Source organism: Hypoxylon fragiforme (assembly GCF_022984875.1).
Source record: "Hypoxylon fragiforme strain CBS 206.31 chromosome Unknown GGS25scaffold_6, whole genome shotgun sequence".
NCBI classification, from domain to species: domain Eukaryota; kingdom Fungi; phylum Ascomycota; class Sordariomycetes; order Xylariales; family Hypoxylaceae; genus Hypoxylon; species Hypoxylon fragiforme.
The window spans coordinates 2,280,554-2,306,175 of record NW_026054761.1 but is presented as its reverse complement, the minus strand read 5'-3'; the positions used below and the strand labels follow the sequence as shown (position 1 = coordinate 2,306,175).

The 25,622-nt window shown below is 49.7% G+C and overlaps 12 protein-coding genes across 12 annotated transcripts; 6 read left to right on the top strand and 6 right to left on the bottom strand.

The window, feature by feature from the left end:
• Positions 1-2,591: 2,591 nt before the first annotated feature.
• GGS25DRAFT_522991 (uncharacterized protein) lies at positions 2,592-4,494 on the bottom strand (the record flags this gene model as incomplete). Its single annotated transcript, XM_049264346.1, has 3 exons — positions 2,592-3,208; positions 3,383-3,818; positions 3,967-4,494. 3 exons carry the CDS (start codon positions 4,492-4,494, stop codon positions 2,592-2,594), a joined length of 1,581 nt encoding a protein of 526 aa, XP_049115869.1.
• GGS25DRAFT_334664 (uncharacterized protein) lies at positions 4,298-6,228 on the bottom strand. Its single transcript, XM_049257926.1, has 2 exons — positions 4,888-6,228; positions 4,298-4,632 (listed from the first exon to the last, which is right to left on the bottom strand). The coding sequence occupies exon 1, from the start codon at positions 6,118-6,120 to the stop codon at positions 5,029-5,031; it is 1,092 nt and encodes a 363-aa protein (XP_049115868.1). The 5' UTR covers positions 6,121-6,228; the 3' UTR covers positions 4,298-4,632; positions 4,888-5,028.
• A 1,579-nt stretch (positions 6,229-7,807) lies between these two features.
• GGS25DRAFT_522989 (uncharacterized protein) lies at positions 7,808-8,557 on the bottom strand (the record flags this gene model as incomplete). Its single annotated transcript, XM_049264345.1, has 1 exon — positions 7,808-8,557. The coding sequence occupies one exon, from the start codon at positions 8,555-8,557 to the stop codon at positions 7,808-7,810; it is 750 nt and encodes a 249-aa protein (XP_049115867.1).
• Positions 8,558-9,979: 1,422 nt separating this feature from the next.
• Positions 9,980-11,085, top strand: GGS25DRAFT_522988 (Aldo/keto reductase; the record flags this gene model as incomplete). The annotated part of the gene is made up of 3 exons (XM_049264344.1): positions 9,980-10,021; positions 10,071-10,131; positions 10,196-11,085. 3 exons carry the CDS (start codon positions 9,980-9,982, stop codon positions 11,083-11,085), a joined length of 993 nt encoding a protein of 330 aa, XP_049115866.1.
• Positions 11,086-11,381: 296 nt separating this feature from the next.
• GGS25DRAFT_334499 (GINS complex, PSF2 component) lies at positions 11,382-12,584 on the top strand. Its single transcript, XM_049257925.1, has 2 exons — positions 11,382-11,693; positions 11,837-12,584. Exons 1-2 carry the CDS (start codon positions 11,580-11,582, stop codon positions 12,497-12,499), a joined length of 777 nt encoding a protein of 258 aa, XP_049115865.1. The 5' UTR covers positions 11,382-11,579; the 3' UTR covers positions 12,500-12,584.
• Positions 12,585-12,801: 217 nt separating this feature from the next.
• GGS25DRAFT_522986 (uncharacterized protein) lies at positions 12,802-13,419 on the bottom strand (the record flags this gene model as incomplete). Its single annotated transcript, XM_049264343.1, has 1 exon — positions 12,802-13,419. One exon carries the CDS (start codon positions 13,417-13,419, stop codon positions 12,802-12,804), a length of 618 nt encoding a protein of 205 aa, XP_049115864.1.
• Positions 13,420-17,024: 3,605 nt separating this feature from the next.
• Positions 17,025-18,909, top strand: GGS25DRAFT_532596 (DHH phosphoesterase; the record flags this gene model as incomplete). The annotated part of the gene is made up of 2 exons (XM_049265603.1): positions 17,025-17,389; positions 17,467-18,909. 2 exons carry the CDS (start codon positions 17,025-17,027, stop codon positions 18,680-18,682), a joined length of 1,581 nt encoding a protein of 526 aa, XP_049115863.1. The 3' UTR covers positions 18,683-18,909.
• Positions 18,910-19,130: 221 nt separating this feature from the next.
• On the bottom strand, positions 19,131-19,862 carry GGS25DRAFT_522983 (NAD(P)-binding protein; the record flags this gene model as incomplete). Its single annotated transcript, XM_049264342.1, has 2 exons — positions 19,131-19,519; positions 19,769-19,862. The coding sequence occupies 2 exons, from the start codon at positions 19,860-19,862 to the stop codon at positions 19,131-19,133; spliced, it is 483 nt and encodes a 160-aa protein (XP_049115862.1).
• A 289-nt stretch (positions 19,863-20,151) lies between these two features.
• On the top strand, positions 20,152-21,728 carry GGS25DRAFT_334423 (S-adenosyl-L-methionine-dependent methyltransferase). Its single transcript, XM_049257924.1, has 3 exons — positions 20,152-20,355; positions 20,537-20,625; positions 20,678-21,728. Exons 2-3 carry the CDS (start codon positions 20,612-20,614, stop codon positions 21,594-21,596), a joined length of 933 nt encoding a protein of 310 aa, XP_049115861.1. The 5' UTR covers positions 20,152-20,355; positions 20,537-20,611; the 3' UTR covers positions 21,597-21,728.
• Positions 21,729-22,500: 772 nt separating this feature from the next.
• GGS25DRAFT_495947 (uncharacterized protein) lies at positions 22,501-22,957 on the bottom strand. The gene has a single exon (XM_049261492.1). It carries the CDS (start codon positions 22,766-22,768, stop codon positions 22,568-22,570), a length of 201 nt encoding a protein of 66 aa, XP_049115860.1. The 5' UTR covers positions 22,769-22,957; the 3' UTR covers positions 22,501-22,567.
• Positions 22,958-23,735, top strand: GGS25DRAFT_495945 (uncharacterized protein). Its single transcript, XM_049261491.1, has 2 exons — positions 22,958-23,207; positions 23,272-23,735. Exon 2 carries the CDS (start codon positions 23,467-23,469, stop codon positions 23,665-23,667), a length of 201 nt encoding a protein of 66 aa, XP_049115859.1. The 5' UTR covers positions 22,958-23,207; positions 23,272-23,466; the 3' UTR covers positions 23,668-23,735.
• GGS25DRAFT_495943 (uncharacterized protein) lies at positions 23,721-25,573 on the top strand. Its single transcript, XM_049261490.1, has 4 exons — positions 23,721-24,183; positions 24,619-24,772; positions 24,913-25,146; positions 25,219-25,573. Exons 1-4 carry the CDS (start codon positions 24,181-24,183, stop codon positions 25,245-25,247), a joined length of 420 nt encoding a protein of 139 aa, XP_049115858.1. The 5' UTR covers positions 23,721-24,180; the 3' UTR covers positions 25,248-25,573.
• Positions 25,574-25,622: the final 49 nt, after the last annotated feature.

The window sequence follows — 25,622 nt, the reverse complement described above, 5'->3', positions numbered from 1 at the left end:
AAAAGAAGAAAAAAAACAAGAAAAAATGCGCGTCGATATATCGCTGTACACTAACCCTATTCCTTGATACGGTTGAACGGATATCTCTTGGTTACCTGCACACTCTGATCTCGGTTTCCCAGTTCGGCGCTACTGGCGTTTCTGCTCTGCAGAACCTGCATCACCTTCGTCATCTTTCTTGGTGGCTCGGCTGGCTTCATTCTTCATTTAGGTTGCCTAGGTTGGGTTCGGGCTTGGAAATTACTATATGTAGGTGTTACAGTAAGTAGGCATTTATAGCTGAAGACTACATACATACATCATCACGGGAGATTGGCTTGACAGCAACCGAACGGAAAGAGGGATATATCCTATCTCTCTCATTGCTCTGTGTATTCTCTTTTATTTCTTATTTCTGTTACGAAGGCAAATGACAAAGAATGTTCATGAGAGTCGGGATAAACTTCCCCATCGTATACCCCCCCAAATCGTCTTTTTTTTTTTCTGTTATATTTTGAGCCTTTATATATATATAAATCATATATAATACCCAACGCATCTATTTATATATCGCGCCGATTCGCTAAGTGCTCTTTAATGAAAAATATGCTATTTTTGGGCAATGTAGGTAATGCCCGCTTTCCCCAGATCGCGACTAAATATGTAATACCCGTCATATCACACGTGGAAACTGGGTAGTTAGGTAATATTTACACACACATAGGACGCGAGACTGTAAAGAGTTGACGCTTTATGCACGTAGTCTAGACCTGGCCTAAGACAGTATTCGAACTATCTGTTCACTACTTATACCTAGACCTTAGTACCTGCCTCCTACCAGGTAGTTACCGAGCCCACTAACCTAAACATAGTCAGTCCCTTGGATACCCTCCTGTCTCATCTGCCTGCACACTCCCAGTAGGCTTTGATCCCGCCCACGAGAAGTGCCTATTTGCAAAAAGGAGCTAATGGGGAAGGAGCTAGAATGCCTACCAACCAACCCAGCACCCAAGAAAAAAAGACACACCCAATCCTACAGTGAAGCAACTACCTACATACCTTAAGCTAGCGCCTGTTTCGTATTGTACAATACACTACGTGCATGCATAGGTAGGTACCTACCCACCTACATGATGTATGTAATGCTTAAGCACTCACCACCTTTTCCCCCTTCCTTTGCGGGGGGAGCACACGCTTGCATTTCGCGCCGAGCGAGCAAAGCACCACAGAAACACCCCTTCCCTTCCCTTCCCTCTTCCCCAGCTTCTTCCTTCTCCCTCCCCTCCCCTCCCCCACCACACCCGGGAACCCGTCCAATTCGCTGCGGCACTTCGAATGCCAGCAAATGAGCCGGGGGGGCAGAGCCAGCGCGTTGGCTCGCGGATTAATAGGTACCTAGGTAAGGTTAGTTAGTTAGTTAGTGGTTAGTTCCTTCACTTGATTTCGCTAACTAGTTAAACCCCAGAAGCTTTCTTGTTCCTTCCTTCCTTACCTAGACTTGTATGTACATATGTGTGTATGTAACTACTTCGTACCTAGCTTCCAACCCTAAGCGACGAATAATAATAAGAGGTTTCCCCCAAGAGAGAATCCAGGCACCTACCTAGGACTATCAGATTATACCGCTTGCGCTAGAAGGTGGTGAATGGTCTATCTCTTGGACGTAATTGTCTTTACTTTACGTACGTCACTTCATCTAGCACATACTTGTTCAGCGTTGTCGTACATATGGTGATGAGCGTATCTACCTCCCTACCTAGGTACCCAGCAAGTGGCAGTAACTAGTTAGTAGGTATGTAAGTAAGTAGAAAGGGGATAAGTAAAAAAAAAAGGGGGGGGCAAGAACAAACAAATCCCACCAGCAAAAGCCACAGCACATATATCCCTTGACATCCCAAATGTGTGTGGTGCATTTCTACATCACGACACGACGTTGAAAGCCTTCAAGCACAAACCTACCTAGGTAGGTAGGTATCGTAAGTCATCGGCGCGCGTATTTATTTACCCCCCCTTTCCGTTTTTCGATGCGCTTTCAAACCTAGACAAATGAACCGTACCTGACTGACAAACATAGACTACTCCATTGCTCCTCAGCTCAGGGAGTGATAAAGGGGTGATAAGAAGGCCCAACTATAACAGTCTCGTGATCAATCTGCTCGTAAGGAGTTGTACTGTAACCTGAATACCTAATCACTTATACCACCTTTAGACCAGCTACTACCAGTACCTACGTAGATCCAGACGTGAACCTACAACATAATCATTAGTTACCTAGGTAAAATTCAAGGATTTAAACGGCCGATTCTCAAATGCCCATGTTCTAAAGCAACTGCTCGTATTGATATTACTATCGCTCCCGTTACGCTACCAACACCTGCTATTCTAACAATCTTTGAAAGAAAAAACCCCTAACCCCTAGAATAATAATTCATAAAATTGAAAGGGCCAAACCCCCGTGTATTAAGCACCCACGCCTATACTCTAAGATCACCAACAAACATCGTGCGCTGACAAGCATTCCAAACTTCTCCCTCGCAGCCGATTTACTCCCTCCCAAAACAAAGACGGCAATATCACATCAGGTGCTAAGTACCTAGGCAATGAAGGATCTCTCAAGGCGGAACACAGTAAACATCGCAGAAATCATCAGGCTGATATGAGAAAGTGAGCTCGTTGTACCCGAACATCCCATGGATCTCGGAGAGGGCTGTAGGGGGGGTGGAAGTATTGACCGGGCGATATCTGTAGCGGAGATGCTGCAACCTCCTCAGCTGCGACGAAGGCATGAAGGCAAATTGTACCAGCAATTTGTTGATCAGATAGTTCAGGTGCAGATCGAGGCCTCGGTCATACCCCATATTCTGGTATTCTTCCACCAGGTGTAGCCAGACCAGGTTCGGGGGCAGGCACGCCAAAATTTCAGACTCGGTTGGTTCTGCGATCAGATCGAATATGATTGGCAGCTCGATCGTGAGATTCTGGAGGTTTTCAAGCATGGGTAGGCACTCTAAGCGTCCATTGACCCCAAGTTGGCTTAGGTATAGGTGATACTTGTAGATTCTCAACTCGAGCTCTTTTAGGGTATCGGCTCGCCGGGCTAGTGCATGGTTTAGGTCGTATTCCTCTGGTGGGATATCGAGCTCGAGGTCGCCAGGTTCCGAGATGATTAATGTCAAGTCCCTCAATATGGGTGCCCTTTGGCAGATTTTGAACACGTCTCTGGCGTTGACTGTTGCAATGAGGGTTAGGACTTATAATTACCCACTATATTGACTGTAGATAAAGCACTTGGAGAGCAGGGAGAACAAAGTGTGGAATTCACAGCCCAGTAAGTACGTAAGAGATAGCAATCGGAGAAGGTGGCAGAAGGGGAGAAGGCATAATCAAAAAAGCTGACACTCACCATAGCCCACCAGTCTCAGTTCTTGGAGATTATGCACGAATTCCATGCCATCTCGAAAGACATGTCTACCCATGTTTCGCCAGACACGAAGTGAAGAGATTTTGGACCCTAAATAGAATAATTCCGTGTTTTGCCTGGCTCCGCCGACCGAGAACCCACAGTCTCGGTGAAGGCTCACAGCCGAAAGTCGATCAAAGGTCGGTGTTCCCGAATAGTCCTCATATGTCGTTATGATTTCGAATAGCAGTGTATAACCATAGCCGTCGGTTAGGTGCAGGTGGAGATACTCGATATTGACAGCTAAGCAGAGCAGCATGGCCATTAATCGTTGAGCGTTGAAAAATCCAAACCACCCCAGTTCAGTGTCCATGCCTGGTATGTCTGGCTCATCACGCGCAGTATCGAACAAGACTTGATGGTCCTTAGAAATATCCTTCTAAGGTGGGTAATCATACAGAGGGAAAGGCCACTTTCTACAGCAGTGTATTAGGTACCAGAGATCAAGCTTCAATTCTTAGTGCAAGTTAGAAGGCTTCTACTTACCGTAGATCCTCTAGTGAATCTGGCTCAGAAGGCCACGGTACAGACCCAAAAATCTCCACCGGGCAAATGATATTCTTGATTAAGCCGGGGGAATAGGGATTCGTTATTAGAGTGCGGATCAGGAGAACAAGATTGACGATATTCCCATAAGCGTTTCCGAGTTGTACATCAATTGGGCCGAGGCCGAAGTAGAAAATGACTGTCTCGTACAAGAGTGGTTTGGCGCAACTGCAGAAGCGTACAGAGGAAAGACAAAGGTTGCGAAGAGTGGTGCGAAGTATCAAGTAATCCGCTGGAGGGACCTTGTGACCGTACGCAAGCACTGGAAGCCGGAAATGATCAACAATGTCAATTATAATCTCGGTTGGTAGGAAAGGTATATAGGTCAAATCAGTAGAGGAAGATGTGGAGTTAAAAGAACAAGATGAGCGTCTGGAGTCGAAAGAACGAGAAGGAGACGAGCGTCTGGAGCTCAAATAATCATCATTGTCTAACATCTGGTCAGACTGCGCGACAGACTCCGCGACAGATTGCACGCTCATCTTAATCTGATCTGGTAACTGCTCCATCTTTGCTAGATATTATAGGTAGCAATGTTGATAGAGATGGATGTTGTTTACCTATTGAGGTGGCTTTTCCTCTGCTGGCTTAGAAGAAGTTGGCGAAGTTCAATGTTTGGTGTGTGAGTAGGTACATAGTAACATAACCTAGATAAGTCTCAGTGCTGGTACACACATGATTGATCATGATTGATATCATTGATCCACGGATGCGCTTGCAAAATTCCAGTAAGGTATCTACTTCCTAGATAGAGAGTAGATACTAGGGTAGGTAGGTACTATGTAGGCAGCGAAGAGCAAGAGCCACCATGGCTAAAACATCGTGTAATGATTAGGTAATTTAAACAACCTTGAAGTTTATAAAGTGTAAAGTAAAGTGCAGAGCATAAATTACCTACTAACCTAGTGGTGTCTTTCTGGTACCTAATCGTACAGCCACCCAAGAGCGCAACGCTGCTTTGGGTATGCTGTGGGGAAGACAACGAGCTATAGGTCTCGATATGACAATCAAGATACCTACGCCCGCCTAGGCACACATATACCTTAAGTTGAGCCATAAATCTTCCGTTTCAAAAACAGCCTCCTGAGTCCGCCGCTAGACTTGGAGTTCTTCGGTTTCACGCCCTTTTCCGTGTGAACGACCTGAATCGGGGCAGGGAGCGGAGGTATGAGTGGTTGACTATTGTCAGTCTGCTTGGCCATCCTCCTCTCTTCCCTTCGTCGCTTCGGTCCCGGTTCTGGCACCCGACCCGGAGCAAGGAATTCAGGTAATCGGAATTCGAACCCATTTTCCACAATTCCGCGCAGCGAATAGCGCGATGACCGTTGTTCCCGGTCTTGAAGTTTCGTCCTGTCTCTCACTCCCTCGCCTTCTTCTTCATCGATTTCCACTCTACCATGGTCGTCGCGCTCTTCATCGCCGCAGACTACGACGTACCACCGAATGCTCTCGCTTCTTTGTAACTGATCCCGCAGTTTCTCAAACCAGCCCACCCTCTTGTTGCTAATGGTGCTTACCCTGCGACCCGACTCTTCGCTAATACCACTCATTGGTCTGTAAAGTTCCGCCTTCATTCGGGCCTCGTAGAGATTTATCTGTTCCGCGACCGAGGCTGATGTGTCTATTCGCACCACATGATCTGCCACATAGGCCCATGGCCCGCTGACAACGGATAGATCCGACGGGTCGAACTCTTCCAAGAACTTCACCACGGACCAATCGTTAAACGGGACGCTCGGATCGGGCTCCATTAGCCTTGCGCCCTGTGCCGAGGAATTGCTGGGATTAGATAGCCCATTTGGAAGACCGTTGTTGTTTCTCTTCGTTCCATTTTCGAGCTTGGGAAGCTTCCCTTTGTTATCTTGGTCTGCGTGTGAATGTATACGGGGGTATGTGTAACCGTTGCTCGTCGAGTTAGGATCTTGGGCGTGAGGGTATGGAGAGTTTAGATTGCGCGCTGGGCGAGTGCAGGGAGGTAGGAAGTCGAATAACTCGTAGAATTGGTCAAGGAGGGCGATGGGGCTTTGGCGGGCGACGATCCATTCGGGAGCAGCGTCGTCGACGTTTTGAATAACCACGAAATATCGAATGCTTGGGCGATGCCAGCGAAAGCCGTGACAGAGATAGGTGGGCATTATGTGGTCGATCGGTACCCAAGGTCTCTCAAGCTTGTGTGGATCGAGCGCGGCGCGGCGTACAGTTACTAGGTAACTAACCTAAGGTAGTGGCGCGTATTCTAGGCGGAGCGCTGCTACCCGAGATCCTGGTTTGTGGGGGAGCAAGACAGGGGAGGATAGGGGCAAACAGGGGGGGGATAATGTTGGGGGAATCCGAAGGGTTACAACTCTTGGGATGTTCAACATACAACTCGTCGCAAAAAGGAAGGTCGTCGCATCAGAAAATAAAATCAGAACGACATCGACTTTAAGACTTATCGAACTTCGGTTATCTCGGCCCAGGAGAAATGTTAATGACGATGGAAGATTTGGTAAGTAAAAGTAAGCATGGAAGGCAGTGCTCGAACGATCATCTAGACGCAAACCGTCACAACTGGATAATAGCCTGTCAGACGGGACTTACTGCTAGCCTAGGTTTCTAGGTAGGGATTCAGGGTAAAAGCGAACAACGTAGTAAAACCCTCACTTACGTTAATATATATGCTCCAAAAGCGTCCAGGGGGATATCGGCTGTTGATACAAGCAGAAGATGGGTAGTTGATGGAAAAGGCTCGTTTGAATACTTGGGGAGATAGGTAGGTAGGTAGGTTAGTAAGTAGCTAACCTAACTACATGCCAACTTACCTACCTCCCTAAGTAGATATGTAGGTAGATAGGTACCCAGTAGATAAAATTCAATGTTCTCCAAGTGAACGTACCATTGAAGAATTGTTCCGGGCTTCCACGATAAAAAGTTTGATATAGCGCTCATATAGGTAGGCTACGAGTTGGTGTCTAGCCATCGACTTGTTATGCACTTTTGAGCCTCAAACGCTTCCAGCGTCGTACGAATGGTTTGATGTCTTGAATCTGGCAACTAGATAGGTAGCTTCTAGATTGCTATTTTTAGAACATAGCAATTCAACCACACGGCTTCACCAGCCCCCTACTGTCTGAACAAGCTACTCATTATTTTCTCCTTTTTACTACATATCAAGATTTTCTCTTCAATCAACAAGTACCTTCAACCAAGGACACCCCCGTGGTAATCTAAACTTCGGCCCAATGGTGTTGTGATTATGGACGTGGCAGAGAGTTTCAGAAGGATGTCCGGCATCGTAGCGGCAACTTTGATACCTAGGGCATGTATGTGCAAACGGAGGAGGGAACGTGCATGAGCGATAAATCACATGCATTAGGTGCTCGACGTATGCGCTAATATATATCAGATTTATCTAGTGAGGAGAAATGAAGGAATCTAAACATATGTTTCTCGTTCATGGATTACGAAGTTGTAGTGATCGGTATTCAGCCCCTGAGTGTTGATCGGGCTCAATAATAATTAATCAACATAAAGCTTACTATGATGCTAGAAGGCTACGAATTAATTGGAAAAGGGGTATCAAATATATTATAACAACCACCGCCCCAGTTTTCTTCGATGAACGCCGGTGGGAGGTTAGGTCAACGTCCGGACGTCTGAATGTATGCCATGATCTACTCTAGGGCATGTTTCTATCCATTGTTGGGGGTTTAGAGGACTGCGCCCTTGTACAGGAAAGAAGTGAAAAAAAAAGAGCCAGGGTACCGATTCTTCATACGAGAATGCCCCTGTCCTCACAACTACTGCGTATCAAAACCATACCTACATAAGGTATCCCACGCGTCATCTCACCTCCCCCATCTCCCAAACCACCCGCCTAATCGCCGCCGGAACCTCCGCCACAACCGCCCACCTCGCGCTCGGGAACCTCTCCAACGGCTCGGACGTATTGATCACCCCCGCGTGCCTCCTCAGCGCATTCAAGCAATCCAGCGGCACGTCCTCCCTGGGCCCCCTAACCCAGACCATCAGCCTCCCGTTCGGCACCACGAGCACCTCCCGCCCGTCCTTGACATACACGCGCGTGATCCGCGGCTCGTCGAACGCCAGGGACGACGACGTGCGGTCGTCGCCGTCCCACACCGGCAGGTTCCGCGGTATGTACGAGAACATCGGCGTCTCGCACCCCGCCGCGCCGGACACGGTGGGCCCCAGGGCGTCGCCGTCGCTGTTGAGGAAGCGCGGGGTGCGCCGCGTTGCGGAGCCGAACTTCACGAAATCCGGCGAGGAAGGGTACCAGCGCATGCCGTCGAGGTAGACGAGCCAGAAGCCTTCGGGCGGCGCGAGGTACCCGCCGGAGAGATATCGCCGCTTGGTGTCGTCGGGGACGTCGCGGGCTTCGGCTTGGGATGACGGGGTGGTGGCTAGGAGTCCGCGGCCTGAGGGGAGCGAGGTCCAGGTGAGTTGCTGAGGCTTCAAGGGGGGCGCGGGGCTGGTGGTGTTGCATTCGCCGGTTGAGAGGACGTCTAGGCGCCATAGGGACCCGGGCCGGGGGGGCTGGCGTGGGAGATGTTTAGAGGTGGGAGAGGACATGGCTTATACGTCTCCTATATATAGAGGTGGCGTTGAGGATTGTGTATAGTCTGTGAAATTGCAAGGGGCTGTAGTAGGTCTTGAGCTGAGTGCTTATTATACCGCCCGTGATTGAGTTTAGAGATGGTGGCATGCGGTATATTGATTTATTATGGCGTTTGTCTATATACAATTGATTGCAGCAGTACCATGGAGATCTATTGTATTCAATATGGCTATAAACACCGTGCCGTAGATTAACCAAGCCAGTGCGCATTGCGTAGAAAGTCGTATTAATCGTGAACGGACCAACCGTCACAGTGAATATAAAACGAAACGGGCACTCAAATCAGAGTTTAGGTGAGAATCACTCAGATTGTTTCCCTTTCAGCGTGTGTTATTCGCATTGTTATGTGTTGTGAGGTCGTGATTGAGCGGGAATGGGTAGGGGTGCAAATATTAGGCTATGAACATACCGACCTACACTTCCGTATATCACGAGTTGTGAGGCATACTCATTCAAAGGTCTCAAATAACATCCATGCTGCAACTCGACCAGAAGCCATATTTTTACTATAGACCTCAGTAGGTACTTGAGCTTCTGTCGTGTTCGTTTCCAATGCGTTATACTTGACGCGGTAGAGCTTCATCCCTTTTGGCCATTCGTAAGGAGCTGTGCTGTAAGAAACCCAAGTGTATGTAAAATGATACTAATTCATATAAATATCATGAGCATAAGCATGCTTGGGTACATCGTATGTGTTTTCGGAAGTATTTATTGTCCATAGATGCTTGAATATCACCGGATTGGTTATGGCCCCCTAACAACAAGCTAAATTCAAAGACTGCTGCTACTACAGTAATAGTTCAGGGGGGAAGTAGAGCTGGCACATATATTAGCCAATAACATCAAAGGAGCCGTCCTGATGTGGTCGTATATTGACGGTTACAAGGAAAGGGGGCTGTAGGATTATCAATGAAGTACGTACAAGTTTATGTGTCTACAAGTTGACTACCAGGTACCTGGGTAGGCACGTAGCCTAGATTCTCAGGTGGTCCCTCGTATAAGGCTCGATGGACTCAAGGGTTCACACCAGCACAGCACAGCTAGCAAAGCTCAGGACGGGCGCCATCCCAAATAGTAAAAGGGAAGCGTCCGGCCCCGCTGTATCTGCATGAACCAAGCTTAAGTCGGTGTTTAGTAGAGATAAGTAGCACAAGCTAACGTCATGGTGCGATAGCTAGAATCATTCCATGCTTCCTTCTTCCTTTGTTCGGAGCTAATTTGTTCGAAATGTCGGCGGGGAAGACGTTAAAGTGGGTTCAGATGGTGAATCCTACATAGATAAATAGTCAGGAACCTGCTGATTCTCCCCTCCCATAAGAGCTTTCACTCTACTGCTCATCTCAAATTCTGTTCATTCACAAGATTTATTTCACAAGATGGCGACCAAGACACCCACTGTAAAGTTGGCCTCTGGCTATGTATGTAACCCCCGCTTGGTGATTATATGACGTGAGCTAATAACAACAGGAAATGCCCATTGTTGGCTTTGGAATTTGGAAAGTGCCCAAGGACACCTGTGCTGACCAAGGTATGCTCAATTCAAGTCAAGTCTTGATATTCTACTCATGACATTCTGACCTGCTTCTTGATAGTGTACAATGCCATCAAGTTGGGTTACAGACACATTGACGGTGCTTGGGATTATACAAACAGCGCTGAGGCCGGCCAAGGTGTACGACGTGCCATCGAAGAGGGCATTGTGAAGCGTGAAGAGGTGTTCATCACCTCGAAGTTGTGGAACAACTACCATGCTCGTGAGCATGCCCTCGAAATGGCCAAGTTAGAAAACGAGGCCTGGGGATTGGGATACCTGGACTTGTTCCTGATCCATTTCCCCATCGCGCTCGAGTTTATTCCATTTGACAAGATTCGATACCCTTGCTTCTGGACTGATAAGGAGCAGACTCAGGTTACTCCTCTTGCAAAGGTACCAATCTCGGAGACCTGGGGGGCCTTGGAGGAACTGGTGCAAACCAAGGAGAACCCGAACGGCTTTGTCAAGAGTATCGGCATATCCAACTTTCACACACAACTAATATACGACCTACTGTCGTATGCAAAGATTCAGCCATCTGTCCTACAGGTTGAGCATCACCCTTACCTGACTCAGCCTGACCTGATCGACATGGCGCAGGAAAACAACATTGCTGTTACTGGCTACTCGACATTCGGACCCCTAAGCTTTATAGAAATGGGCCATGCGAAAGCCAAGCAGGTCAAGCCTCTGTTCGAGACGGATGTGGTGAAGAGCATCGCAGCAAAGCATGGCAAGTCACCAGGCCAAGTTCTTCTTCGGTGGTGTACCCAGCGTGGCATTATCGTCATTCCCAAGTCAAATAGTGTTGAGCGACTGAAGCAGAACCTCGATAGTGTTTCATTTGATCTCAGCGAGGATGAACTCAAGCAAATCTCGTCTTTGAACATCAATCTGCGCTTTAACAACCCTACAACTCTGGGGAGACCCATTCGAATCTTCCCTTAAGGGGGGTGGTATTCAAGGCGCTTGAGTTACTCAATATAGACTAAATAGACACTGAGAATTGCATCTCAAAATTTGCAATAAAAATCAAGAACTTTTATTAAAAGAGATGAACGATACGATGAATGATAAAGGAAGTGTTTCTTTGTTAAATATTTTACTGAAGACAAAATAAATACCTAGGTAGATAAATGGATTGATAACTACTCGGCAACATAACGCCATTCTAACTAACCCCTCTAGGTTAGTCGGCATTTAGGAAAGTACTTGGGTACCCATGTACTAGGTAGTGGGGTAACCTTAGTACCTAACTTCGACTTACCCCACATGTTCCAGCTACCACAGTTTTACACCTCGGCGCGTCATTCTTCAAGTAATAATTTACATAACTTATTAGTACTACTAGTAGTACCTGAGATACTTCAACCCGTCGCGCTTTTCTTTGGAGCTTCACTTTTTGGGCGCAAAACCGTTAATTCTTTAATTGAACATCGACAATGGCTCTTCCCCTACAGCCAGGCCTTGTGCCTACCGAGGTAGCTTTTCTATGTGAAATGGAAATGGTTACAATCGTTCCTCGTCAAAGACTCGAGTCAATTCCTCTTCTCAGTGTAAAGCCCAGACCCTGACCCCTCCAACCCACCCCGCCATTCCATCATCGTCAATCAAGCCGTCGCTTGTCGATGAATATCGATGGATATCGCTAGAAACCCTTCATCAAGTTCCAGGGCTAACAATGAATCTGGCGATCCAGGGGAAAACTCCAGCTCTGCGCCCACCGCACCGCGCCCAAGTCCCATTTTGGCTTGCCCTCCTTCTGAAAAAGCAACGCCGCGCAAATATCGTCTCTCCCCCCTGGCTTCACGCCGACTCGCTTCAGGATATCCTCAACCAAGAAACCAACATCAATCAAAAAGGGTTCTCCCCCCATCCTCCACCGCCGATGAGGTCCGACGGCAGGGGCGGTTCTAGGCCTTTTGGGCAATCCTCATCGGAGCTGAAGCCGGGAGAAACAGTCTTATCTCCCCCCTTTCTTCCGTCGTGCACGCAAAATGCGCCCTCGGGGTACCTGCCATATCACTGGTTGGAGTTTTCGGAGACGCTGCTGGCTCACGCCGCAGACGATATACCTAACGCTGCCGAGGTTCGGGCGTTGCTGCGAGATCTGCAAGAGGTGCGCGCCGCCAAAATGCGCGGCAGTACAAAAGAGGTTAATGGCGAAGGCGGCTTCCTGGCCTTACCTGGTGCAGGGGCTATGGAGTTGGCTGAGAGCAGAGGGTTCTTTTTGGGTGTCGTCGACGGGGTCAGGAAGCTTGGTACAAGCGCCGAAGCGAGTAGGAGGGAAGAAGAGGAGGAGGAAGAAGAGAGGAGGAATGGCAGGAGAGATGACGATGGCGACGAGGAGATGGAGTTTTGAAAAGGGGAACTCAACAATACACATAATACATGAGTGGTTGGTACAGCATCGCTTTCGGCTCGAGAAGTATAGGGAGATAGCATGTCATCGGTCGGCGTTTCCGTCACTTTGGTAAGCATGGCGTTGCATCTTTGCATAGGTATGGACAAAACGTATATTTCTTCAAAACAAATTCGGTATATTTTCACGTATCTATTTACCTAGGTGCTTGGACACCAGTATATATACCCCTGGTTTCTATCCTACCTAACCAAAACAAGATTCTAAACAGCTTCTAGACCGCATACCCCTATGTGCTTTTTCTAAACAAGAAACAAGTCGATGTCTCCATTGCCATTCCAACACATAAACCTCACTACTTCTCCACCAGCCGTGTGTCTCCATCGGACTCTATCTACCGATGCCGCCACGCGAAAGAGATGGCCCACGACATACTCCTCATCCCAGGTTAGCGGCCCGGGCTGTAGGTTGTGTACGAGATCTCGTTTGATGTCTCCGTCGACCAAATAGAACATCCACACGCTCAAAAACGCGCAGTTTAGAACGAGCATAAACACACCGACTATGATCGGAACGCTCCGTGCCAATCTCCTGTCCACCCAACGCGTCGCCGTGATGAACACATCGCGCACAGTTGAGTATATGACCCCCCAGTTCAGAAGAACTACGGTCGCCAGCAGCTTCCCTAGCAGCTCCAGACCCAATGCAACGATGTCGAAGACATGGAACGCGAATATTGTCCAGGGGTTTATTATGTGGAGTCGTAGGCTGGACCACAGGATCCGCAGGAATGTCCAGTAGTACGCCCATACTAGGATCCAGGGGACCACGAAGATAAGGTAGAGGTAGATGCGTATTTCCACTGCGACGGGGCGAAGTACCCCTAGAGCTTGTGCGAGGATCTGCCGCGCCGCCTCCATGGTGCGGGATGTTGCGTTGGTGGAGTGGTTGTAAGGGTTCTCGGATACTGCCTACCTGTTTGTGTGCTCTTACACTTTCCGCTTCGATGTCTCTGAAGACGATCTCTTTCCATAGGTACACTATTCCTCTGGCTTGAATAATGCCCCTTACGGGTTTTTTTTTTGGGTTCTAGAGCATCGTTTATCTATCTGAGAAAGACAGTCATTGTTTGGGAATGGTCGTTGCTTTTTTGTCTGATGTGTGTTGGGTATATTGTTACAGCACTACTTTCTACGTCCCCCTCTCGAAGAACAGCCCTCGGTTTCATAACAGTCGACACTGTGCCGTATCAAGCTTACTCACTCAGACTGTCAATCGTCATGCCGGCTAACCTAGTTCGTCTGTGATGTAAGTAACTGTCTGAGCGAACATCCACAGCCGTCATAATCCAAGCCGAGAAATAGAAATATCTCCCACGCTACTCATTAGCACGCGCATCGTCATAATAGTGAATCTACCACTCCGTCAGCGTCTCAGTGGTGGGCTAAGGAAAAAAAGAAAAGGGGGCACAACTCACAGTCTGATCCGCACACACCCCGCCGGCGTCTGATACGCATAGTCACGCCCCCCGTATTCACTCGCAAGCAGCGCTTGGCCCTCGCACATGCCAGCCACGCCGCCACACTCTGCCTCTTCAACCCCACGTCAGCGCATCGTCCCGGAACTCAAACGCCCCGAACCTGTTGAGCCACGTCGCTAGCGTGCGCGGCGCTTCGCGACACGTTGAGGTAGAGTGGCGGGGAGGTGTTCGCGACGAGCTGTCCCGAGGAGGGGGGGATGGAGAAGTGGCCGGCGGTTTGGTGGGTTGAGAGGATCGCGGTGCCGGGGGTGGGGGGGAGGGGTTTGCAGGTAGTTGGGCGCGGCGACGGCGCGGATCCAGTACCAGCCTATTGTAGGGTGTCGCCGGGTCCGGAGGTTTGGCGGGGGGGTAGAGGATGAGGGAGATTGAGAGGGGTGGTGGAGGTGAGGGCAATTAGGAGGGGGAGGGTGAGGGTGAGGGTGAGGGTGGAGGGGAGCATCGTGAGGGTTTTTAGGGGGTTGTAATGTCTGTACCTGAGTTATGAATAGGGGCTATTGGTATATATGGGTGGGACGTGGAAAGGAAGCTCGAGATCTACGCAGGCACACGTTGAACGCCTGTTGATGATCGTGACTTGTTCGGCGTATATCAGTGTGGAATCCATAGTATGGAGATGGGCTGGAATGGCATAGGGGATGTGAGTATATGGACATTTAGCCTAAGATCGAACCCGACAAATATACCGCCACACCGCAGAAGAGAAGAGAAGAGATCTGGACCGCTTTATGGAACAGTCGTTTTGTCCAAGATGTAATCAAACCCATTGTTAACTAGGTAGATACCTACCTACTTAAGTACTGCTACCATTTATAGATGTTACATATAGAGAATTCAGACGAGGACAGTATAGGAGACTAGTGGGATGTCCCACATCTGTCCAAATGGATGCGTTACTCCATGGAGGCTGTCCAGGTCAAGTATAGACAGCTAATGCACAACTTCATAAAAGTACCTCTTTACCGTGCTAGTTAGGTAAAGACAGCTTGTAGCAAGTCTTTTCGAGTATAAACCACGAGCTACTTAGTATATCCACCCTTTACATAGGTAGGTAGAGCTGGGATAGCTTTCCCTGACTATACCCTCATATACCTAGGCACATAAACCTTAACTATCTAGGTACCTAGGTCAACTGATATATAATTTAACTGTAAAGTACCTACCTAGTATAAGGATGGAAATGAATTCATAGATGAAGTGTATTTCGCTCCCCTGACTCCCCCAAGTCAGCCCCGTAGCCTTACAGCACCCACTTAGCAGGCAGAGAAAAGGGGGGGGGGGGGGGCTTTTGCGGTGAAATTCTATCCCATATCTAGCGACCACCTTAGTTACCTACCACGTTACTTGACCTAGTTGTATAACCAGGAAGTAGGAATTATGTACCTGATTAGGAGAAAATCCCAAGTCTTTTAGGCTACCAAAGACGTGGATTCACCATCATGTCTATCTCAACGTGGGAGGCGTGTTCAGCTCTGTTTAAACTCGAACGCACGTAATGACTCAACCCCTGATCCATTTCATAGTCTGTATTCTTGATTTCCATGATCATGGAAGGGAGGGTAGGCAGGTATCATTGTCATGTTGCACGACTGCTAGTTCATCGGACGACCTGACAACAGAATTTTCACTGGGTTGAAATCTTCATCTGACACCTGCTACAATGAAAACTCAACAATGTAGGTCTGGTGATTCATGAGAGGCATTTACACCTCCTCAGATAGGTAACCATCATCTGTCACCCTGATACGAAAAGCATCATAGCACAGATTGTACCGCGGCAGCCAGCGGATCGGATGAGCTGTAAACAATGCCAGACCTCGTGCTCTGCAAATATGTGTGCAAGTACGACCTCAGTAGCACATGTATTTAAAGAGCCAACCTCGAAAGCTCTTCAGACCTCTACCCAGAGACCAGCAGTGCAAGAGCCAAGATTACATATCAACTGGACCATCCTTCACAACAAGCAGTTGGGCGACACTGACGCAACAAATTCTCTCCGAACCACCACCGCCATCACTGTATGGTAATAGCCATAACCGTCACACACAAGACACAAGATCTCCCTCAGCACCACACACCATGTGCCGGCTCGTGGACCACTACTGCAAGACGTGCAGAACCTGGGTTTGGGGCCCGGAATACGCCGAGCCCTGCGCCAACTTCGCGAAATGCATGAGCATACCGTCGCGGAAGTACGACTCGCGATGTCCGGCCCACACGAAGAAGGTTCAACCGACACCGCCGCCGCCGCCGCCACCACCACCAAAGCCGGTAGACGATAAGAATAAAGGAAAGGAGAAGGAAAAAGCGAAGAAATAGGTTCGATTGTCTTCGCAAAGGGTAGTCTTATTGGGGTGTAGAGAGAGGTATGGCGTGATGGCAACACACTCAGAGGAGACGAAAATATCTATGTGGGTATAGCGTGGAAGCGTTTGATTTTGGGGGATGACTACCCGGGTAGAAAAGGGTGACTATGAAGGGGTATGTACTGAGAGCGGCATGGACGACACTACCTGAGTAAACTACCATGTAGTGAACAAGCAGACATAGAGAGTACTTTTCCCCAAGATCCGTTCTTTGACTTTGTAAGCATCGGAAATACTTTCAAGTCAAGTAAACATATGATAAAGCTACCTACCTAGGACCTTAAATAAGTGGAATTCGAGTGAGCCACGAGAGATGTTTGATCAAGAATCCGGTGTTTGTTGTATACAGGGTAAGTTGTCTCCTCGGTATAACCTAATACAATACAGCTGGAGGTCATCTTTTAGGGGCAAAATCAAATATATGATTGCTGGGTATTGTACAATAGGGGCCAAAAGGCGCTTTCACTCTTCCGTATTAGTGGCCGTAATGTGCTGCGATTGACGTCACTAGCGACTCGTTTTTCGATGCTCCCTTATTAATGTCTCAGCAGTATAGCAAACATCAGCGACAGTGATGAATCAACATCGCCTCAGATCGCATTGTTAACGTTTCCCCAGCCTCATGAAACCAAACATTAGCCATGCCAGTCTATCACAGGCATTCTGCACCTTTACCCGTCGGAGCGGCAGAAATATTGGTAGTAGAGAGATAGCTGGAGTGTTCCCTGGTCCCATCTCTGGTCTCTTCATCTGCAATGCGCAGCGACCACCAATCGCGTTTAAAGCGACGAGAAAGACGACTTATCGCATAGAAATGAAGCGTAGCGCATCAACATCACCAACCTCAAAGACAAGCCCAAAAGCCAAGAAGCCCCGATCAGAAGTACCGGAGTACCACCTGACGCCGTCGGTCCAAGATGAATCGGGGAACATCATATGGCCAGCTCCTGCAGCGCAAATCGAGCGCGCGCGCAATTTCCTCCTAGAGTGGCACGTTCTATGATACATGCACATTTCAACCTAACTAGCGCCCCTAAAACTAACCTTTCTACCCATGTATACAGCGCCTCGGCGAAGAAAAAGACACTGATCGTGCCGGACAAAGACGCCGACGGGCTGACCTCGGGCGCGATCCTGCAAAAGACCCTCGCCCTGCTCGGGCTCAGCCCCGATCTGATGGCGGTGCACCTGCTCCAGAAAGGCAGCAACATCCACGACGAGAAAGAGCGCGCCGCCATGGCCGCCCACAAACCCGCGTACATCATCGTGCTAGACCAAGGCTCCCGCAAATCGCCCCCCATCATCGACGGCCCGCACAAAGCCCTCGTCATCGACCACCACTGGGCATCAGGCGACGACGACTTCCCCGAAGGCGCAGCGCACGTCACGGCGTGCCACTCGCCGCCGATCGCCACGAGCGCGCTGCTGACCTACCACATCTGCGGCGCCCTGCACGACGGCGTGCAGCGCAGCTGCGACTGGCTATGCGCGATGGGGACGCACGGGGACCTGGGCAACACTTTGAAGTGGCAGCCGCCGTTCCCGGACATGAAGGCGACGTTCAAGGCGCACACGAAGAAGGCGATCAACGACGCCGTCTCGCTGATCAACGCGCCGCGCCGCACCGCCACCTACGACGTGCCCGGCGCCTGGGCCGCGCTGACCTCCGCGGCCGCGCCGGCCGATCTGCTCACGAACACCAGCTTGCTCGCCGCGAGAGCCGAGGTCAACGCCGAGGTCCTGCGCTGCACGCGCGCGGCGCCCAGGTTCTCGCGCGACGGGAAGATCGCCGTCTTCCGCATCAGCTCCGCGGCGCAGGTGCACCCCGTGATCGCGACGCGGTGGGCGGGGCACCTGCAGTCGGCCAAGCTCGAGGTCGTCCTCGTCGCGAACGAGGGATACCTGCCCGGCCGCGTCAACTTCTCGTGCCGGGTCCCCCGGAGCGCGAGGGCGCGCGAGCCGCCGGTCAATATTATTGAGGTGCTGAACGGGGTTGCGGCGCGGGCGGCGGATCCGACGTTGCGGGAACGGCTGGGGGAGAACTTTGCGAGGGGGCATAGGGAGGCGAGTGGGGGGATTGTGGAGACGGCGCTGTTCGAGGAGTTTGTGGAGGTTTTGGAGGTTGGGGGGAAGGGGAAGGGGGAGGGGAAGGGGGAGGGGGAGGGGGAGGGTGGGAGTTCGAAGAAGGGTAAGAAGGCCATGAAAGAGTCGGCCCCGACGCAGTCGAATACTTTGATGAACTATTTTGGTAAGGAGGAAGCTGTTGAGGGAAAGACATAGTAAAGGCACTTTCATCCTACCCAGGCAGGTATTTAATAGTACAGTACCTTGGCACCTAAGTACATGATGTAAATCACAGATAAAACGAATAAAAATGAAACTTGACTTTAAGTCATCTGAGGATACAATAAAAATAAAAATAGAAGATAATCTATAATCTAAAACAAACCAACCCACCTCTCTTGTACACGTTACTGCCCGATCGATCCCAATAACAGCTTCACATCATCAAACACACTTTTCCCATAAACTGTCCCACCCCAACCCCGGGCTCCTTCCTAACGATTTAGCCCTCTGCTATATCACATGTTGTATGTATGTATGAAACTGAGGTATAAAAGGAAAAAAAAAAGAGAAAAAAAAGAGGAAGTATATGTGTGCGTGTGTGTGCATATATATGTATGTGTTTGTGTAGATAGGCAGCACACACACTGATATATGTCAAGACTCACAGTTTGCCCGCGGCGCGGAGGCCCTTCTCGCCATCGACAAGGACGCACCAGCCGCCGTGGCCGTTCCCGCCATCGCCCGCGACGACCGCGCCCTCGTACCTGTCCTCCCCCTCCCCCTCCCCCTTACCACCAACGTACTCCAGCACGGCGTCGTCCCACGTGCCGGGCTGCAGCCACACGGCGGGGATGCCGAGCTTCTTCGCCTCCTTCAGCACGGCGAGGGTCACGGGCGCCGGCGTGATCACCGACAGCGACGTGTGCTCCGGGTCCGGGAGGTCGGCGAGAGACTTCACGGTGGGGTGCGCGCCGAAGGGCGTGGAGATGCTGGCGCTCGAGGGGTTGATTGGCGTTACGGGGAGGGAGTGCGCGTGGTACCAGGTAAAGACTTTTGGGGGGGGAGGGGGGTTAGTTGATTATTAAGCATTAATCGGTTCTTCATGCACGGGTCTGAAAGAAGGAAGAATTGATGGCCTTTGTTTGTTTGGTTGGTTGGGAGGTAGGTATGAAATGAAACCATCATCCACTTGGTGCTTACGGGTAATATATAGTTAGGTAGTTATGTTCCCTCGTTTGGCCCGCTTGAGCCGGAACTGAGGAGTGGGATTGAACGAATAGAAGGGACCTTTTGACTTACCCTTGTGGCCGAATTTGGCGGGGTTCGTGCTCGCGCCGACGACGGCGAATTGAGGGGAGTTGAAGAATGTTTTGACGGTTGATTCGGTAGCCATTTTGAACATCAGATTGTGAATTCAATTCAAGTAGGTAGGTAATAGGTTAGGTAGGTAAGGTAAGGTATAGGTAAGGTATAGGTAAGGTATAGGTAAGCTTGGAAATAAAATGTGGTCTGATATATGGTAGGCAATGATTCGGGAAACAAAGAATAAGAAGAGAAGTTAAATGAGTTTGCTTGTGTTTTGCTTGTGTTCTGTTTTAAACCAAAGCAACCTGCCAGTCTAGGTAAGCTGAGTTGAAGATAGCTGAAGATAGCTTATTTCAATTGTTGTTTCAATTGTTGAGCCAGTTGACGTAAATAAATATGGAAGTATCCAATGTTTACTATGTAGAGTTTCGATCTGAGACCGACTGGAGTTCCCTGACACTTTTATCGTGGGCCTTGGCATTTACCAGCTCCGATTTATTGCCTCTTCAACTTCGCCGTTCCCATCAAATGTGACGTGATAACCACGGCTGAGTGTGTTGTGCCTACTTTGAGCTTGACTTGTACGTCGCCCTGTTTTATCTCCCACCTGACCTTTTAGCGTGCTGCCGTGATCCCTGACAACAATGGGACTTGCCGATACATCTCGATGACATTCAGTGACATTCAGTGACATTCATTTCGCTTCTTCTTTCGAGACATTCCAAATCCCACATTGCAAGCTAATCCCCAGACGGCTGGTAGGGTACCTACCTACACTAACGCATCCAGAAACTCAACTTATTTCTTGTTAGTTAGTTGAGAGTTATAATACGCAAGATGGCGACATTCGCGTCAGTTGCGACCTTCCCTTTCCGAGAGATAACATCGCTCACAGAACTACAGCCGGCCAGCATTTTCCGCAAAGACCTACGCAGCCTTTCGGCCCGCTTACCCACCCTCACTGTTCCGCACCGTTCTGCAGTACCATCAGGCGAACGGGAGTGCTAGTACTAGTAGTAGTAACAAGCAGCAGCAGCTGCTGCTGGATCTCGGGTGCGGCCATGGCCTCATCGCGCGCGCTCTCAAGCCGCATTTCCAATCCGTCCTCGCCATCGACCCGTCGGCCGGGATGATCGCCCAGGCGCAGCAGACCACCACCGACCCCAGTATCGAGTTCCGCCAAGGGAGCGCCGAGGACCTCGGCTTCTTGTCAGACGCATCCGTGGACCTGGCCGTCGCGGGCCAAGCCGCGCACTGGTTCGACTACAGCAAGGTGTGGCCGAACCTCGCGCGCGTCGTCCGGACGGGCGGAACCATCGCGTTCTGGGGCTACAAGGACAACGTGATGATGGGCGCCGAGCAGGCGACCGCGATCATGGAGGACCTCGTCTACGGGTTCGGCGAGGCGGCGCCGGGGATACAGAAGATGGGGCCGTACTGGGAGCAGCCCGGGCGCAACATCCTGCGGGACCTGCTACGCAGCGTGCAGCCGCCCGCACAAGACTGGCGCGACGTCGCGAAGCACGAGCACGAGCCGGGGGAGGACGGGCCCGAGGAGGACGTCTGGCTGCGGAAGAAGATGAAGCTCGGCGAGGTCGAGGGGTATCTGAGGACGTTTAGCTGCTACAGCAGCTGGCGCGAAGCACATCCGCAGGTGAAGAGCAGGGCGGATGGGGGGGATGGGGATGGGGATATCCTCGATGTCATGTGGGACCGCATGATTGACTCGGTGCCGGAGTGGAAAGCCGCGGGGGACCGGTGGCGAGAGGTGGAGGTTGTGAATGACTGGGGCACGTATATATTGCTGGCTAGGCGTAAGTAGTTAAACGTTTGTTAAAGAGGTGATTATGAGGAGTGCTTAGGTGTAAATGCCCAATGTTACATAGATGTATTAGCAGCTTAAACATAGATGTCATAGAATGTTTAGGAGGAACTTGAGGGGAAAGTGTTGACACTGAACATTTGTAAAAATTGAGACGAGTTACACGGCATCGGTACCGGGCCAGTCTATCGTGTACAGTGGCTTGGCAATCAGGGGTGGAGGCGCACGCCTCTCCTTGTAAGACCTGCACCAGAGCTGCCCACATACATACCTCTACTTACTGAGATAAGGTGGATTGGACCTACAGAGTATCTCTCGAATTTCAAAAGCACGTCACGTACATATACAACAGTATAATCGGTAGCAAAGCCATAACATACTGAAAATGGCTGGGCCGTGTATCATAGCGCAGCGAGTAGATCATTGATGTACCTAACCTAGTCTAATATAGTATCTACAGCGAATAACCTAATGGCTTCTTGCCCTTTAGCTGGCAATGTAGGTACTGTAAGTTGATCGTACCCAGTCAAGCTCTGGCCTTTCTCTTCGACGCCTCCCTCTCCCAGCGCCGCCCCGCCTCCTCGTGTCTTCAACGTGCACCAGGGCTCACCACCTTGGCATATACCTACCTACCCTTTTGCGCGATGCTTTCAGTCGAGCGGCTCGGGAGCCCAGTGCTGCACTGCAGCTCTCGAAGGTTCTGATCTCTTGGACTGCTGACGTGGTCCGGAAACGGTACCTACTCGATGGCGAGAACCACCGTTCCTTGCCCGTCGTTTGTCTCGTGGCCCCCCTTCCGTCTCTTCCTGATTCCTTTCCCTAGGCCGTGACGCCTTCCGTTGTTGTGTCTCCAAGCTCGTTCTCCTCCGAGGCTGTCCTCTTCTGTCGGGGGCTTGCGCTTCTTGCTCTGTGTTTTTTTTTTTTTTTTTTGCTGCTCGGGTTTGCTGCTCCTGTCAGCTAGGTATCATTATCTATTGGAGCTGGTACGCATGATGCTGTGCAGCCTCGTGGAACGAGATGCCAGATTCGAGAGAATTGGATCGGAGGACATCATGGCCGATGGCCACTCCACCGATCAAGCCTGCGATAGACCTTGCTATCGTGCTCTTCCCAGAACCTACTGCACCAGACAGTTGGATAAAGAGCTTGAGTGAAGTTCTCTGCCTGGACATCTTGCTGTGACTTGGACCATGTACTTCGTACCTCCAGTGGCGAATTGGTGAACTCTATACGCCAAGTAGTATGCTTGAGATAACCGATGCTAGGAATGACGAGAAGAGAAAGATGGGGGATAAGGGGGGGAAGGGAAAGTCTATGCCCAGTAGTCTACACGACAGGTAATCACGCACATACGTACCCTGGAGAGAGTAGGGAACTTGATATATGATTTCTACTTAGCCGATAGAGGTATTTCTGTGCAATGGATATCTCACGCTAGATTCAACCCTCGATTCCTGTACTAAAATAAGCTTCACGCTTGCGAGAGACGTTCTCATCTCCATTTTTCTTTTTCGAATATAACATTGTTCACTACCAAAACCACCAGGCCTGCCTTCATGCGGCCCACGAAATCTAGAAAAAATGGTAACGAAGCGAACAGGGGGCAGTCAGCTATGCACCAGATGTCAGGTCGAGATCGAGAGTCAGAAAGGCTGAAGGCGACGAGATTCCCCACCTAACTACCATCATCGACCTCGTGTAGACTGTCTCCTCTTAACTTTATCCCTCGTGGCTCGTTCGCTCTTCACCCCCTCCCTCCATCCTCTATCGCCACCGAAACAATGACAGTCAGGAGCGTTGTTACGCCTTCAGAGTCGGTGCTGGCGCCGCGCTTGACGGCTGCCTTACCACTGCCTTCCGTAACTTCTTCATGAGTCACTCGACAGATATGTGTGCCAACAATTACATGCCGGAGCGCATCCGTGAATATCTCATCAGGTACCGTTTCGGGGCGGTTGCTGGAGCAAACAATCCGTTGTTCGACCTTCTCCGGGATCTGACTATGCAGAACGACTCTGGCGCCCCCATTGACCCTACCCAGCGTCTATATAGGTACCCTTGTGGTGGTTGATAACTGCAAAAAGTATTTCGCGGAGACTGCTAAGGTCTGCCGGAGCCTCGACAGGGAGAACATTGAAGGTTTGGGGCAGTGGGGCGAATCGGGGCGATACTCCCCAACTTTCAAATTCTCAGCGAAAGCAACGCGCTAAGCCCCCTTCAGCAGTACCTGGTGTACATGTTTCGGCGGTGTGTTACGAATGCCCCGCCTTTGAATTAACCAACATTGAAGACTGATGACTGGCTACGCGGTTGCCCCGTCAATGCCAAAACCCAACATGTATCCACAGTACGCACGCATACAATAGTACATAGTGGACGAGCAAAGACTGCGCTAGCTAGGGGGGCAACCCAATTTCTCTTGTTTCATTTCCATAATCAACTTACATACTTATTCGACTGTTGTCCTTACTCCTCCAGAAAACATCTTCACAAACATTGACTCTTCCTTCTTTGACCTTTTCTACGTTTTTACGTTTTTTGGTTCAGCCCTACATTCCACCCCAACCAACAAATCTTCTTAAAAATGGTGAGTCGATCTTATCTCTTTGTATTCCTTACTATGTACATTTAGTTTGAAGTAAACAGAGGGTTCGCTCCAGTACCCCTCGTAACCCCCAAATCCTGGTTTAGTGCCGGTGTTACGCGATCAGGAAACAGCCAGTCAGCATTTTTTCGCACGCAGTTTGCAACAGCCTTTGCACTGCAGACCGGCAGTAACGGGCGCATTAGAGCGTTACCATCGGCCTTCTTTGGCGTCTTCTCCGAGATGATACAATTCCCTAGAAACAAAACAAAAACCAAGAAAAAAAAACAGCCGTCAAAGACGAATCACTCATCTCAGCCACGGACTCGATTGTTTTATTTCTTTTTAACATTCATCAATTCCTTCGTACTGGGCATAATTTACTCGGAACAATTAGACATACGATAAATCATCAATATGGCCACTAACGATAATCAGGCTTCTACCAACTACAAGGAGGCTTTCTCATTGTTCGACAAGCGAGGCAATGGCCGTGTTACCCTCGAGAGTCTCGGCGATCTCTTGCGTGCTTGTGGACAGAACCCAACCCTAGCCGAGATTCGAGACCTGGAGCGAAATGTTGATGGAGACTGTGAGTAGCCCATTTTGTTCATATTCCAGGTTCTAGAGTTGCTCTCTATGAACAATTGCTTCTTGAGAAGACCAAGCAAGCAAAACGTGGGAAGCATGCGCGATGTACAGAATTGATTATTAACACAATTGGCATTCTAGTCGACTTTGAGACCTTTTCGAAAATCCTAAACCGACCTGGCGGCTTCCGCGACCCCGGCGAGCCGGACGAGTACTGCCGCGGCTTCCAAGTCTTTGATAAGGACATGACGGGCTTTATTGGAGTCGGACAGCTGAAGTACATCCTGACGAACCTGGGCGAGAAGATGACAGATGAAGAGGTGGATGAGCTGCTCAAGGCTGTTGATACCAGTTCAGGACAAGTCAACTATACTGGTGAGTACTGGTTTATTTGACATGATTCAACTCGGTTTAGAAAAGGAGCAATAAGCCACTAACACATTATAGAACTCGTCCGTATTATTCTTGCCAACTAGATATTCCCCCCTTGCGCGTCAACGGAAGCCGGAGTTTAGTGGATTAGAGGTTCATCAGTATACGCACCCGCAAAAGAAGGAAGGGTATAACGCATCGTATCACACCGCATGACATGGCTGGGAGATGATACTGGCGTTTGCTCATTGATATTGATGGGCGGGACTATACGAAATAGGGTGGGCTAGGGTTGGTCTCTTACGATAATCTTTGTACTAGTCCTCAGTGACATGAAAGATACACGACCAAGAAATACATGACTTTGGCGTTCTACGACAGATCAATATTAATAAACCAAAAAGTGCTTCTAAAAATTTATTGCCAGCAGACAAATGCTATAAATGCGTCTCAAGAAATGTGCATGTGCATCTAGCTAC

Bases quoted from the DNA above. Each gene is read 5' to 3' on its own strand.
- GGS25DRAFT_334664 (XM_049257926.1), bottom strand. From the start codon at position 6,120: ATGCCCACCTATCTCTGTCACGGCTTTCGCTGGCATCGCCCAAGCATT.
- GGS25DRAFT_334499 (XM_049257925.1), top strand. From the start codon at position 11,580: ATGGCTCTTCCCCTACAGCCAGGCCTTGTGCCTACCGAGGTAGCTTTT. The intron at 11,694-11,836 runs GTAAAGCCCAGA...CTGGCGATCCAG, and splicing joins AGTCAATTCCTCTTCTCAGT to GGGAAAACTCCAGCTCTGCG.
- GGS25DRAFT_495947 (XM_049261492.1), bottom strand. From the start codon at position 22,768: ATGTCCAGGCAGAGAACTTCACTCAAGCTCTTTATCCAACTGTCTGGT.
- GGS25DRAFT_495945 (XM_049261491.1), top strand. From the start codon at position 23,467: ATGAGTCACTCGACAGATATGTGTGCCAACAATTACATGCCGGAGCGC.
- GGS25DRAFT_495943 (XM_049261490.1), top strand. The intron at 24,773-24,912 runs GTGAGTAGCCCA...TTGGCATTCTAG, and splicing joins GCGAAATGTTGATGGAGACT to TCGACTTTGAGACCTTTTCG. The intron at 25,147-25,218 runs GTGAGTACTGGT...AACACATTATAG, and splicing joins AGGACAAGTCAACTATACTG to AACTCGTCCGTATTATTCTT.